Raw genomic sequence first — 14,727 nt, 5'->3', positions numbered from 1 at the left:
TATGCTATCCCTGAATCTTCTTTGCATTCGCTGTCCAATAGTAATACATCAAATTTGGGAGGCCCTTTCCTGCCCAAACAAGCAAGGAGATCAACCTGTCCACCCCCTAAAAAAGACCTCGGGCAAAAAGACTGGCAGGCACTGAAACAGAAACCAGGATCGTAGAAAAATGTTTCACCTTTACTGCCTGTACCCGGCCCGCCAACAGAGGGCGATCGTGCCACCTCAACAAGTCAGCCATCACACTTCCCACCAAGCTGGTGAAATTCAACATCCGGAGACATGCCCAATCCCGTGCCACCTGCACCCCAATTACCTAAAGTGAGACACTGCCAGACAAATTGGCAGCCCCCCCCCCCGCTCCCACTTCCAGAGGAGACCATTAAATACTAGCTTTTCCGTAAATTTAATTTGTACCCTGAAAACGTCCCAAATCTCTGAAGTAACCCCATTATGCTCGTTTGCAACTCCTTCCTCTTTGCCAGGAGCCCCGGGTCCACGAACCTCCTATCCACCTCCAAAATCTCTTCCAGCAATCGTTGCTATTCCTCCCTCTTCTCCATTTGCACCTCGGCCTCAAACAAAATCACCTTTCCCCTGACCACCACATTCAGAGCCTCCCAAATCACCAATGGCGAGACCTCCCTGTACAATTGAATCCCACACACTCCTCAATCATCTTCATTATCTTATCACTCTGGTGAATTATACTGTATTGTAATTCACATTGTATTGCATTGCATTGTATTATGTCTCTGTGGGCTCTGTATGTGAGCCGTTGCGTGGCTCTGCCCATAGGGGGAGATGAGGAGCTTGTACAGGGCTCCACCCTTGGCTCTGCCCATGGCCCCTCCCACAACCGGAAGTATAAAGTGCTGCAGCCGTAATCCCTGCTCTCAGTTCCTCTGGTAGCAGGCTGGCTCCGTTGTAAGACTATTAAAACCACAGCTTACTTCCAATCGTGTCTCTAGTGAATTGATGGTCACATCAATCACAGAAGTTTTGTCCGCCAACAACCCCACATCCATCCTCCACCCTGGCCTCTGGACTGTCCCCTTCTCCAATACCACGTCCATCCAATGAGGAGCGTGATCTGAAATCGCAATTACCGAATACTCTGCCCTCTTAGCTCCGACCAACAGTGCCTTTCCCACCTCAAAAAGTCAATCCTCTAGAACAACTTGTACACTGGGAAGAAAAATAAGTATCCCAATCCCTCGGGTGTAAAAATCATCACGGGTCCACCCCTTCCCATCTCCCTCATGAGCCCTGTCAACACCTTCAAACCCCCCCCCCCCCCCCCCCCCCCCCCACCTACTGATGGGGTCAGCGATCATGGCGGGGACCTATCCATCCTTGACTCCAGTACTGTGCTCCAATCCTCTCCCCCGCACCCCACTATCAACTCGTGGGTATCCAGATCCGGAATAGCACCCAATGTTCTTTTCACAAACCCCGCATTATCCTAATTGGGGGCATATACGCTCACTGGCGTTACCAGTCTCCTCTCCAACGCACCCGTAACGATCACGCACCTGCCCCCCTGATCCACCACCACCTTCTCCATCTGAAACCTTACCCGCATGCCCACCAACATCGCCACCCCTTGGAGCCCGACTAACAAACCTTGAATGAAACACCTGGCTCAATCCACCTTTCCTAAGCCTCATCTTCACCCTCAGGTGGGTCTCCTGCAGCATCACCACATCGGCTTCTCAACTCTTCGAATGCGCAAAAGCTCTTGCTCTCTTCACCGGTCCTCCCAACCCCCTCAAGTTCCACGTCACCATTCTGACTGGGGGTTCAGCCTATCCGCCAGACACACCCCATCCTTTTGTTACCGTAGACCCCCTCCCCACCCCTTTCCCAGAATCCCACCGTCCACTTCCTCTTGCAAACATCTCACCCAGTATCGATCCCCTCCTTCCGCCAGTCTTTGTGTTTGACACATTACAATGCTGCAGCTCTGTGCTGGAAACCTGAAAGGGTGACAATAACAAATTATTATTTTTGTTTAAATGAAGACTCGAATCAACCAGGCCCTCAAAGAACTGGAAGAAGCCAACAAGAAGGCAGCAGCAGCAGAACAGAAAATAGCAGAAAGGGACCGGAGGATTCAGGAGCTGGATCAATTCATTGCTCGAATGGTGGAGGTATTATTAACTTGCGTTATATTTCTCTTGACCATTCTGTTCATGACAAGTCATGTAGTTGTTGAGGAATGGGGGATGTTTTTCGAGTTTCGCAGCCGGTGTCAGCACAGATCCGGATGGATCGACAAACTTATCGCCTCATTCCTGCCGACTGCCACCTTCATGGGAAAAACTTTGTGTGCAGTTGAAGGAACCGTCTGACTTGGTGCATTATTAATTTATTAAAATGAAGGGACTCAGTGATGTCATGAAGATCCTCAGACAGAGTGAGAGAACACTGTGGTCACCTTGCTCAGTGAAACCTTGCATTCAGGAAAGGGATTTTCTGTAACTTTCCTAAAAGATCTAGGAGGAACAGCAGCATTTCTCTAGGGATCACAAAGAGGGCTTTGGCATCTATTGCACTGGGTTCCCTCCTCTATCCATGCACCTGTTCTGGCCAGATATCTCCCCACATATCCAACTCCATGGGGACCGTTTCCAAGCCAACCATTTGCCACATTGTGCAGCAAGACCTGGACATATTCAGGCTTGGGCTGACAAGTGGCAAGTAACATTTGTGCCACACAACTGTTGGACCATCTCCAACAAGATAGAATCCAATTATCATTCCTTGACATTTAATGACATTATCTTTGGCGAATCCCCCATTATCAACATCATGGAGGGTTACCATTGACTAGAAACTGAACTGGATCAGACATATAAATACCGTGGTGACAAAACCAGGTCAGAGGCTGGGAATTCTGCGGTGGGTAACTCACCTCCTGACTCCCCAAAGCCTGTCCGCCATTAATGAAGCATAAATTAGGAGCCTGATGGAGTTCTCTCCACTTGCCTTGATGAGTGCAACTTGCTCAACATCATCCAGGACTAAGCGGCCCGCTTGATTGACAATTGTTGCCTGTAAATTATCAGACACTTTGACCAGTTTACTACCTAAACATTTTACCCAGGTGCCCTTGCATGCGAGATAAACAAAAGACAAAAACAGGTTCATGATTCAACCCAGATTTATTCACAAATACAACAGATGTTTACAATCAGTCACTATCCCAAATTATCTCAATATCATTTGTCCAAGATTCTAATACTACACGGGCAGATGAATCCCAATCGAGCTACAGGTCCAATTCTCTTGAGTCTCCGCCCTCTCAGGTCCTCTACTGCGAAGGTGGTTCTCGCACCCCTCTTCCATCAGTCTACGGATCACCGCAAAGTCCTGTCCGTAGTCTCCTTGTTGAGTCTTCACTGGAGATGGTCTCGAGGTGTTCCTTCTTTTCCCCTCTTTACTCCCTTCAAGAAGATTCTCTGACCTTTAGCCAATAAGGTAACTGGGTGGGGGCACAACACCCAGTAGAGTTGCCGATTCCAAATCTGCAGGACACCAAGAACTCCCCCTAGGGGTCCACCTTCAGCCGCGTTGTCTGCACGTAACCTTATTCCATATAAGGTAACGGTGGAAATCCATGGTGCCAGAAAGCCTGGCCGAATCTAGGGATTACACAAGAACTGCCTTTGTCTGAATAGGACCAATTATCTCCGATCTCTGTTTACAGGACAAGTCCAGATTTGCCCTGACTTGCCTGTCACTGACCAGTGTATTCAAACTTGTCCTGTCTAAATTACCATCAGGTCTAGCTGCAGGCTGTTGACTGCGGTTTAATTTAAAGTGTCCAATTCTGTGTTGAGCCTAAGATTCAGGTTGTTGGCCATCTGGCCACACATCCCATCCACCTTCTCCAATATCCACTCTCTCCACCACCGTCGCACACATCGCCGCACAATGATAGCACTGTACACTATGTACAAGATGCACTACAGCAAGTCGCTAAACCTCCTTCAACAACACCTTCCAAACCCACAGCCTCTACCACCTAGAAGGACAAGGGAGCAGATGCTTGGGAACACCACCATAAGCAAGTTCCCCTCCATGCCATACACCATCCTGACTTAGAATCACATTGCCGTCCCTTCACTGTCACTGGGTCAAAATCCTGGAATTCCTCCCAAACAGCAGTATAAATGTATCTGTGCCACGTGGACTGCCGCCGTTCAAGAAGGTGGCTCACCACCAACTTCTCAAGTGCAATTAGGGATGGGCAATAAAAACGCTGGGTCAGCCAGTGACACTCATGTTCTGTGAAAGAATTTTAAAAATTATGTACCATTCAGGATGTAAATATGACCCTAGAGTTAAAATAGCCAGCCCAGGTCTCAAATTGACAACTGGGGATGGGCTGATGAAGACCTAATTTTGCTAAACCAAAACATCCTGTGCAGGTTGTTATGATGCAAGGTGATGTTCTAACCAGACAGGAAGATTCCAGAATGGAATCCTGGCTCAAAAGACTGTAACTTTAACTTTTTTGAATGAAACGTGGAGGAACAAAGTTACAGGACCGCTAATTAGTTTTACCAACAGGAGTAAAGCATTTATTAAACATGAAAAGTTGGGTTATTCTTCCCCCTGCCGATTGACAAATACACACACATTTAAAGATTAACATGGATTACAAAGTACATCTTGATGTACAACGGTGTCATTGTCCTTAACGCAAAGTCCCTTTTAAGCACACAAGATTACTGTGGGCAAATACACTCAGAACCTCAAGAATTGTCCCCCCCCCCCCGGCCCAGATGATAGTCATGTGAGAAGGAGGAGGGGAAAGCTTGGAGAAAATGACAAGTGAATATTTTCTATTTATCCATTTATACATAGTGGACACCATGAATTATACCAACATTTAAATATTAATCAATGAACTACTCAGGCGGCTCAATCACAATTTTTCTTGATTAAAATGTGGCTGAGTCTGGAGGGATCTTAACACTATTAGTTATATTCTATGTAGTTGGCTGTAATGAAGTAACTGAATCCTGGACTAGTGTCTCATGTTCTGTTGCAGGAGCATCACCTTTTACAGCAGAAGTTACAGGAACAGGAACAACAGATCTGGCAGCTTAGGCAGAGTGATGAACCAGACTCTGCAAACATCAAAAGGTGCCTTTAAGTAATCCTTGGTGCTACATTGTTTGCATATCACACGTGCAATACATTTTCGCAATCCAATTATATCTGTTTTTACGTTTAAAGGAAGATTACTTGTTTGCACATTTAATGTTGTAAACTGTGCTATATTAATGAATTCTTAATACATTATTACTAATTTTCTGCCACTCCCGGCATTGAACAGTAATATTTAATACATCACACTTGTTCTATAGCCAAGGAATGCTAATATCACACTTGCCTTAGTTTTTATTGTTAACCAAGCTAGGTTTAAGAATAGGGGTTGGTTTAGCACAGTGGGCTAAACAGCTGGCTTGTAATGCGGAACAAAGTCAGCAACATGGGTTCAAATCCCGTACCAGCCTTCCCGAACAGGCGCCGGAATGTGGCGGCTAGGGGCTTTTCACAGTAACTTCATTGAAGCCTACTTGTGACAATAAGCGATTATTATTATTATTATATTATTATAGAGATGTGGGCCCCGGTTGAGCATTCGGTTGGCATGCAATATATTTGCTTCTGGGTGATGCGGTTGAATTCTCTCTGCTGTCAACAGTGCTTCTATAAAAAGTGAACTCACATTATAAAGTATCTTCTTCTATCCTTGAGACTTTCCAACATACAGTCACTGTTCTGCAGCTAAATGAGGCAGCCGGAATGCACGTAGCAACAACCCATGACCTTCAGTATTATATATGGGCACTAGTTAATCTGCTTGTGATGGTGTTTATTGGGGGAGAATTGTTGGTCAGGACCCGATGAAGACACTTGTTTTTCTGAGCATAGCACCATCCAGTCACTTACTGCCATCTGAACAGGCCCATTTGAGGTGGGTTGCAGGGACGGGAAGGGACATTTGCAATTTATTCTTTGTGTCTCAACCCAATTCCTGGTGAGTATGGTGCTTTAAAGTAATTTGGCATCAGTTGGTGGACATAAAATGGCAAGCACTGTGAAGTGGAAAAATAAATTTACCTCCAAATGTTCTCTTCATTGTTGAAACAAAAATTAATTGAGCGGTGTAAGGAGAGCTTTATTTAACATCTAGTGCGATGGGCTGATTCCGGCTGAGAGGATTGAAATATGTGTCATTCCCTGATACTTGAATAAATACAAAAAGGGTTTCAGGATGGTGACACTGTGTGTTTGAATTCAAGAATGATAGAATATGGAATTCTAGCTGAATTCCGCTACCTCCAGGGAATCAAATCAAATTCAGGGAATGTCTCCGTGTTAGTAAACCACCCCTTGGGAATAAAAACCTTTCCCAGGGAAGGCAGTCTCCCTTGTAGGAACACATTGTCTCTCTCCTGGGAACATAATCCCTTTCTTGAGGGAACATAATTTCTTTCTGTCTCTCTCTGTCTCTCTCTCTCCGTCTCCTCCTTTCTCTCTGCTGCCCCTCTCCCCTCTGGCCCCCTCTGGAATCTGCCTAGCGATTTTCGCTATTGCCAATCAATCATATTGTACTCACTTCAGTAAAGGTGAGGAATGTGGGGGTAGAGCAGGGGCACGCTTCACCAGCGGACAGATTTATGAGCTCGTGGAATCCTCTGCATCATTTGACACCATTTCTGTTAATCCCCGCCTGTGTCAGGTCCCAGAAACTGGAGGAGGAAGCTGCCAGTCTGCGGGAAAGAATGCGGCACCTGGACAACATGGTACACTGTCAACAGAGGAAAGTCAAGCAAATGATTGAAGAGGTGAGAAAAGGACAACTGTTTATCAGTTTGAATGATTGCTGCATCACCCGTTTCCTTTAACACTCACATATTATATAAGCATAATATACAATAATAACTCTCACCTACATACTTAAACTCTGTAAACAGTTTTAAAGATTGTATGAAATACGTGTTATCCTTTACATCAAATTATTTGCAATACATTTTCCATTTTATCTTTAAAATAGACTGTTTGAGTGCTATCGATAAGGTCTGCATTTTACACAACGTGGGCCTCACTATTTTCATTACAAATCTCCAAGTAGCTGAGGGGAGATCTAATTTATTAAATGGATCAGCGTTTAACGTCACGGATATACCAAATTAAAAAGACTGGCTTCGGTGCTGCTCGTTTAATGACAAGTAGTTAATTTTCAGAGTGCAATAACCAAAACAATGAATTATTTTAACTAATAGTGAAAAATGCAGCTTTACTCAACAAATGCTGCATCACATTTGCTTTTCCAATTGTATTCAGAGAAAATAAGAGTTTAGTTAGCCTGAGATTATGGCTGTTGCCAACTGGCCATAAGGAGGAGCCAAATTTCTGCGATTTAATGTTCCTTATCTCTTTATTGTGCATTGGAACCTTGTCTATGCTCATTACATTTACGTCATCCTGCAAATATTCACTGGCTTCTGGCACTGCTCCAAGTCAATTATTGGCATTCACTCTTTTAAGACCAAGGATAATTATTTTAATGAATAAAGCATTTTTGTATTTGTACACATTTAACAACTCTGGAGCAATTCGTAGCTATGGTATGATTTGAATCAATAGGAATGTCTGGCTTGCTCCCACGACTCTCAGAACTGCACCCTCTGCTGATTTAGATATATTTTCGCTAAACTGTAAAAATGAGTTGAACTCATTATTAAAACCTGGTATACATTATTTTTCTTGCACCGTACAGATTGAAATTCTGAAGAGTAAAGTCCAACAGAAAGATGCAACAATTGAGGACTTAATGGAAAGGATTGCATTTTTGGAAGCTGAGGTAAAGGTTTAATTTTCAAGCATGTTTCAAAAGCAAATTCTCTTTGCAGCCCTTCTTCTGACTCCCCAGGTTCCCACACTATTTAGAAAGCAAACAGTCTCTTTAAATAATGTTTTTAAAGTGTACTTTTTAAATTGCTACTGTGATATTTGCTTGCAGCAATGTCCTGGAGATAGGTTGGGGGGGGGGGGGGGGGGGGGGGGGGGGGGTGTAACTGACAATCCTACTTTGTGTCCTTCGGAGGGGAGAATTGGTCAGGATTTTAGCTCTGGATTTCTGTGTAGATATTGCTGCTGAAATGGTGCACGTTTGCATGTTGAATGGTCAGTGACAACCATTTGCCTTTACTTTAGTATACAACAGAAATGCAGCCCAAAATATTTCACAGCAGCTTAGTCAACCATAATAAGATCTTTGAGACAAAAAAGGAGGCATTAGAAGGGTGAATCAAATGGTAATAAGAAAGGACTTGAAGGAGAGATGGAGGATTATGGGGTATATGGCTGAAGGCCTGGTTTCTAAGTGAAAGAGATTGCAGAGGTGGTTGGAGTTGGAGGAACCTAGAGATTTATGGGTACTTTAGGATTGGAAGAGGTTACAGAAACCACATGATCATGAGGGGGTGTAAGCATGAGCATAAGAATTTTAAATTGGAGACATTAGGGGCCCAGAGGCCACTGTCGTTGTGAAGGATGCACAGCATTTTGTGTAGGATAGGAAGTCAGCAATAAGAGTTTTAGGTGAACTGAAGGTTATTGTGGGTGGAGGATGGGAAGACCAGATTGGGGTTTAGCTCCAATTCCTGTCAAGCCACATAATCTGACAGTCTGCCCAAACATGAAGAATGGCTACCCCAGGCAAGGTAATGGTCGGTGTTAGGGCTGCTGGTACAAAACATTAAGTTGTACCAAATCCTGCAGGAACCGAGAAAGAAAATCTGTCAACCTTTCTGAGAATATTCAGTAAACAGAACTATAATCCAAGTTAAATCCTTAAAGACTTGTGTTAAAAAAACTAAAAATGTTCTCATTCCACGGGAGATTGGGTCTAATCTCACTTCTCATAGAACTTTGCATCCTCGATATGTCAATCACTTCAGGTATTCATTGAGGGTGGAAAGGAAATAGAAACAATCTTTCAGGTTTTAATGACTATTGTGAGATTTAATGCCCCTTACATTGTGGTGTATATTTGATTTGGAGGGATATTTTATAGTTGAGGGTGCACACACAGTACGCAAATATAACAATACACCCAAATGTGGAACTGTGTGCAGAAATCAAAGAATTGGCTCCTGAATAGGGTTGCCAACTGTGTTTTAATGTAATCCTGGAGGTTTTGTCACCCGGCTTGCCCTTGCCCCAGTCATTCATTGGCCAACACATAATAACAATAATAATAATAATCGCTTATTTCACAAGTGGGCTTCAATGAAGTTGTTGTGAAAAGCCCCTAGTCGCCACATTCCGACACCTGTTCGGGGAGGCTGGGACATCCATCCTCGTGATGCTCTGTCTTCCTACACCAATTGGAAAGCAAAAAGACTCATTACACAATTTGATGACGCTCGACTATCAGCCAAACAGCCGTCTCCCACACCCCCCTCTCTATTTTCAATATTTTTATATTTTATAAAGAAAAACCTTTGAAGAAAATGGCAAAAAAAAAACATTTTTTAAGAATGTCTTGATAGTTTTTCTCCAGGATTGTACACAGCAATGTCATACAGATTGATCTTCAATTCCAGGTCATTCTGAGAGGGTTAGCAAACCTTCTCCTGAACCTTGTGCAATATTGATCAGATGATTTTAACATCCAAATATCCAGTACTTATACTTTAAATACCAAAATAAAAGTAAAATACCATGGATGCTGCAAATCTCAAATTGAAATGGAAAATGCTGGAAAAACTCACTAGGTTTGGCATATGTGGAGAGAGAAAGAGCCTGTTCTGAAGATGTCACACGGACTTGAAACACTAGATACTGTGCAACAGATACTTTTAAATACTGTTGTGATGTAGGGTTGGGAACAGGGTCTTCTTGATCAATAAGGGGCCATGATGTGGAGATGCCGGCGTTGGACAATAAGGGGATCAGGGGTTATGGGGAGAAGGCTGGAGGATGGGGATGAAAAAAATATCAGCCATGATTGAATGGCAGAGGAGGCTCGATGGGCTGAATGGCATAATTCTGCTCCTATGCCTTATGGTACGAAAGTACCTGGGCCGCCCTGTATGCCCATTTTTCTGACACTGTTCACACTGTCAGACATTTTGTCCAAGGCAGGTTCAGGGCTTGGCAGAGCTACCCACCCCCATGAGGTTATCAGCCACATAGTCTTCTTAAGGGCAGTTAAAGGAGACGGAATGGAATTTGCCGGCTGTCCTGACTCTGCAGGAGGCAGATCATCTGCCTGGAGGCGTGAACTCTTTAGTATCGGCTTGGATCCAGCATTGCAGGCAGGCCTCTAGGTCCTGTCTCCCTGGGGGTGTTTGCAGCCAAAGATTGCCATATAGAGGAACTCCCTGATTTTCGCCACCACCCCAATTCCTCAAACCAACTCTGCAGCCTGGCTACTTTTTCTATTTTCTTTTTGAATTTTTAAAAAGGTTGGTTGGAGGGCAGCATCATGATGCTGGCTACATCCTCTCTCAGGCTGGAAGGTCTCTGACCCTTCAGAGTGCACCTGCCACCCTTTTAATTGGGCAGGGATCCTGTCTGTATACCAAGTAAGGTGGAAGTCGAGCGACTGCTTTAATCAAGACAACATGAAATGGTACCATAGAATCAATAAAAATGTGTTATATTGTAAGGTTATTAATTAATATACTAGCGAGGGCTGCATGTGGCACAGTGGATAGCACTGGGACGGCAGCTGTGAGGACCCGGGCTTGAATCCCGGCCCTGGGTCACTGTCCGTGTGGAGTTTGCACATTCTCCCCATGTCTGCGTGGGTTTCACCCCCACAAAACAAAGATGTGCAGGTTAGGTGGATTGACTAAACGCTAAATTGCCCCTTAATTCGAAGAAAAAAAATAATTGGGTACTCTAAATTTATAAAAAGACAAAATTAATATACTAGCGGTTGAATTCTTCGGCCGTGCACGCCGTGAAATCGCCACGGACGGGATGGAGACCATGTAAAGGTCTGAATTTTTGGTTGCTGGGCTGGTGCGGCCGAAGAATTTCGCCTATTTGCCAGTGAAACCCCCTGGCATTATTAATATCGAGTTGACCTCACAAATAAGCCACCCAGGCTTGCACATTTATTACTGCAAAACCTTTAGTTAATAGATTTCAATAGTGGATTAGGTACATAGTTGAATTTGATAAATAAAATACAAAATAAATGTTTATTTCCTGATGTATTAATGGTGCATTTGATCTGTAGAATAAAGAACTACAAGACAAGCTGGACTATATGATGTCTCTGAACCAACAAAAGACCACGGAAACCAGGGAACAAGCGGTGTCATGTGATATCCCCATCCGGTAATATATATATATCTAAACGCTTCCTGTTATATTAGCACAATGGTTGTAACTTCACAGCGCCAGGGTCCCAGGTTCAATTCCCGGCTTGGGTCACTGTCTGTGCGGAGTCTGCATGTTCTCCCTGTGTCATCGTGGGTTTCCTCCGGGTGCTCCAGTTTCCTCCCACAAGTCCCGAAAGATGTGCTGTTAGGTAATTTGAACATTCTGAATTCTTCCTCTATGTGCCCGAACAGGGGCCGGAATGTGACGACTAGGGGCTTTTCACAGTAACTTCATTGCAGTGTTAATGTAAGCCTACTTGTTACAATAAAGATTATTATTATTCTATCGTCATTTTGGAACCTAGTTCCAGCAAAGAAACATTCTGTACCTCTGGCAGACAGAGAACAGCAATATTTCTCTTTTATTGTTACCAATGTGAACATTCTGCAAATATGCCAAACCTGACAATAGATCAAGGTTATTTGTATTGATTTAAATATAAAGAAAAAGCAGAAAATACTTGAGGGGAAAGGAAACACAGAAAATTGTACAGAATCCTACAGGAGGCAATTCAGCCCAACTGTTTCTGATGGCACTTTTCAAGACTTAACTAATAAGTGCCACTCACCCATTCCTTCCTCATAACCCTGTAAACTGTTTATTTTCAGTTATATGCACAATCTGGTTTTGAAAGATCTGCTTTCACCATCCTTTCAGGCAGTGCACAGCAGATGGTAACTCGATGTGTAAAATAAGTTCTCATCTCCCCTCTAGTTCTTTCCCCAATTACCTTAAATCTCTGCCTTCTGGGTACCAACCCCCCTGCCAGTGGAAACAATTTCTCCTTTATTTATTCGAGCGATACCCCTCAGGATTTTAAGCGCCGTTATTAAATCTCTTCACAGGACAAGCCAGAGCAGAAAAGATCCAACCATCATATAGTTTCTCTCTTAGCTTCCCTTGTGAGATCAGAGGGGACAGGAGTGCTTCTCTGGATAGCACAAAGAAAGTTTGGTAATCCCTGCCCCAGACTCCTCTCAGACAACAAGGCCATTCTGGAGGCGCCCTTCCCAATGACTTTTTCCCTGCCGATATTATGCTGCTGCCTAATGGCTGGCTGCTGCTTCCTGACAGTCACAGGTGGCAACTGACCAGGAACTGTTTTTTTTTAACTTAGAGTATAAACCCAATTCTTGTTTTCCAATTCATGGGCAATTTAGCGTGGCCAATTCATCGGCATCTTTTTGGGTTGTGGGGGTGAGACCCATGCAGACACAGGGAGAATGTGTAAACTCCACACGGACAGTAACCCGGGGCGGGATCAAACCCAGGTCCTCAGCGCCATGAGGCAGCAGTGCTAATCACTGCATCACCATGCTGCCCCCAGACCAGGATCTGGTTGACGAAGGCCTACATACGGATGGTTTGCCACCTATCCTGAATTAAAAGTGGGGCTTTTTGCTTTCGATCTCCTCACATGTATGAAAGCTAACTACCTTATTCCTTATTTTTTTTCTGCTCATATAGGATTACTCCAGTAAAAAGCAAACAAACTGCAACAACACCATACATGAGGCTGATGGAATTAAGTTTCCAGAAAGAGACACACTGAAAATGCTGTCTTTCTGCAATATCGACGTTACGTTTTGTGCTTGGAGCTGCCTGCAGCAGCAGCCTTTAGCCACTTCGATTAGAGCTGGTGATGCACGGAACTGGTGGAGCATGAAGGTGACTTCTTTATCAAACAAGTGCAATCCCATTAAAATTGAAGGATAAAAGGCCTCTGTACTAATCCACTCCTGTCAGGCAATCTCTATTTCACATGCAAGTTAAACAAAAGACAATACAATATTTATTATCAATATATATTTTGTATTATGTGTTTATGTTTATTCAGGAACTGTAGTCACTTTTATAAATGTGAGTATATATGAATGTGTGTATATATGAATATGTATATATCAATATATATATTTGATTTATAATCAGGGAAAAAACAATCCATTAAGCGGTCTTTCAAAATAATTCTCCTACTGTGCTAAAACGTGTACTGACAAATAATATGTAAACTGTTTCCTCAAGTTTAGCACTGCAATTAGGAAATTAAAGTTCTGCTTAGATCCATGAAGTATACAATCTAATGTACAAATGTAATTTTGCATGAAATCTTTGTTAATGGAACAGAAGTGAATTGTGTATAAAGATTGTCGATGTTGTGTATGAACACTACGGAAACTGGTTTAGTTCCAATCTTACCACTTTGCGTTCCTCCCGATAAAAGGGAGAGAAGAGAAACCTGAAATGGCGCAAGAGCGGAGGTTTGACGATCCGAAGTGTTCCAGACACGGCTTTTGTATAACTAGTTGAGAGACTGAGCCTGGGGAAATGCCGCACTTCTTTGGGCAGAAGAATAGCCTGATTTGACTGTGCGGGGAAGGATTTGGGGCAGGACTGCTTACAATGGGTATTCAACCCTTTATCTGGTTGCGCGGTATTCTATTTGGAAGTAGGGACAGGCTCTCATCAATAATGGGGCTTGAACCCATGCCTCTGCTACCAACAGTGTCAGTTGGCCAAAGTTCCAAATCGTTGATCAAAATGAAAGATACTACGTTGAAAGCATGTGGGAAGTTTCAGAACAGTTGCCATCAGACAGAAATAACCTCAAACTCATCAGAGTGGCACTAACTTGACCAAGTTACTGGGTCACCTGATTTAGGTTAGATTTGAACTGAGGTGGGTTTATTCTTTCATTGGAGTCACTGAATAAGGGTGAGGCGAAGTAGATGTAAATAAATATTAATAACGTGAAGCAAACTAAACCTAACTCGGATTCCATGTGTGCTAAACCTCTGCCCAGCCAAAACGGTGCACATCCTTCCAGCTGTTTGTTCAATGGTGACCTGTTTAAATGGAGATTGGTGACCTGTTTAAATGGAGATTATCAACACCAGATTGCTGTTTGTTAACATTTCCCATTTTTCTCACCTGTACCAATTAAAGAAATGTATCTTTATTAAAATGGCTGTAAAGTACCCATGTGTCTCCCCTGGGAACAGTTTACATACAGTATGGCAAAGTCCCTCATGTAACTTCATACATGTTGTGTACAGAGGCTGGTTTAGCATAGTGGGCTAAACAGCTGACTTGTAATGCAGAACAAGGCCAGCAGCGCGGGTTCAATTCCCATTCCCACAGGCGCCAGAATGTGGCAACTAGAGGCTTTTCACATTAATTCATTGAAGCCTACTTGTGACAATAAGCGATTAATATTATTACTATAAAACCCCTCCAGTGCAGAAGGAGGCCATTCGACCCATCAAATCTACACCGACCCATGCTCCCACCCTATCCTAGTAC

The 14,727-nt window shown here is 43.5% G+C and overlaps 1 protein-coding gene across 2 annotated transcripts in view; it reads left to right on the top strand.

Moving 5' to 3' along the window:
• LOC119974374 (myocardial zonula adherens protein) overlaps positions 1 to 14,402 on the top strand; it is a 92,145-nt gene extending 77,743 nt beyond the window's left edge. For both annotated transcript variants that reach the window (XM_038813169.1, XM_038813168.1), the window contains 6 exons: positions 2,025 to 2,153; positions 5,063 to 5,157; positions 6,764 to 6,869; positions 7,805 to 7,888; positions 11,282 to 11,382; positions 12,895 to 14,402. In XM_038813169.1, coding sequence (XP_038669097.1) covers positions 2,025 to 2,153; positions 5,063 to 5,157; positions 6,764 to 6,869; positions 7,805 to 7,888; positions 11,282 to 11,382; positions 12,895 to 12,979 — 600 coding nt within the window. In that variant the 3' untranslated portion in view covers positions 12,980 to 14,402. The remainder of the gene's footprint in view (positions 1 to 2,024; positions 2,154 to 5,062; positions 5,158 to 6,763; positions 6,870 to 7,804; positions 7,889 to 11,281; positions 11,383 to 12,894) is intronic.
• The last annotated feature ends 325 nt before the right edge of the window (positions 14,403 to 14,727 follow it).

This window comes from Scyliorhinus canicula, chromosome 12 (assembly GCF_902713615.1).
Source record: "Scyliorhinus canicula chromosome 12, sScyCan1.1, whole genome shotgun sequence".
Taxonomy (NCBI): domain Eukaryota; kingdom Metazoa; phylum Chordata; class Chondrichthyes; order Carcharhiniformes; family Scyliorhinidae; genus Scyliorhinus; species Scyliorhinus canicula.
The sequence above is the reverse complement of the archived record's forward strand: the minus strand, read 5'-3'. Positions and strand labels throughout refer to the sequence as shown.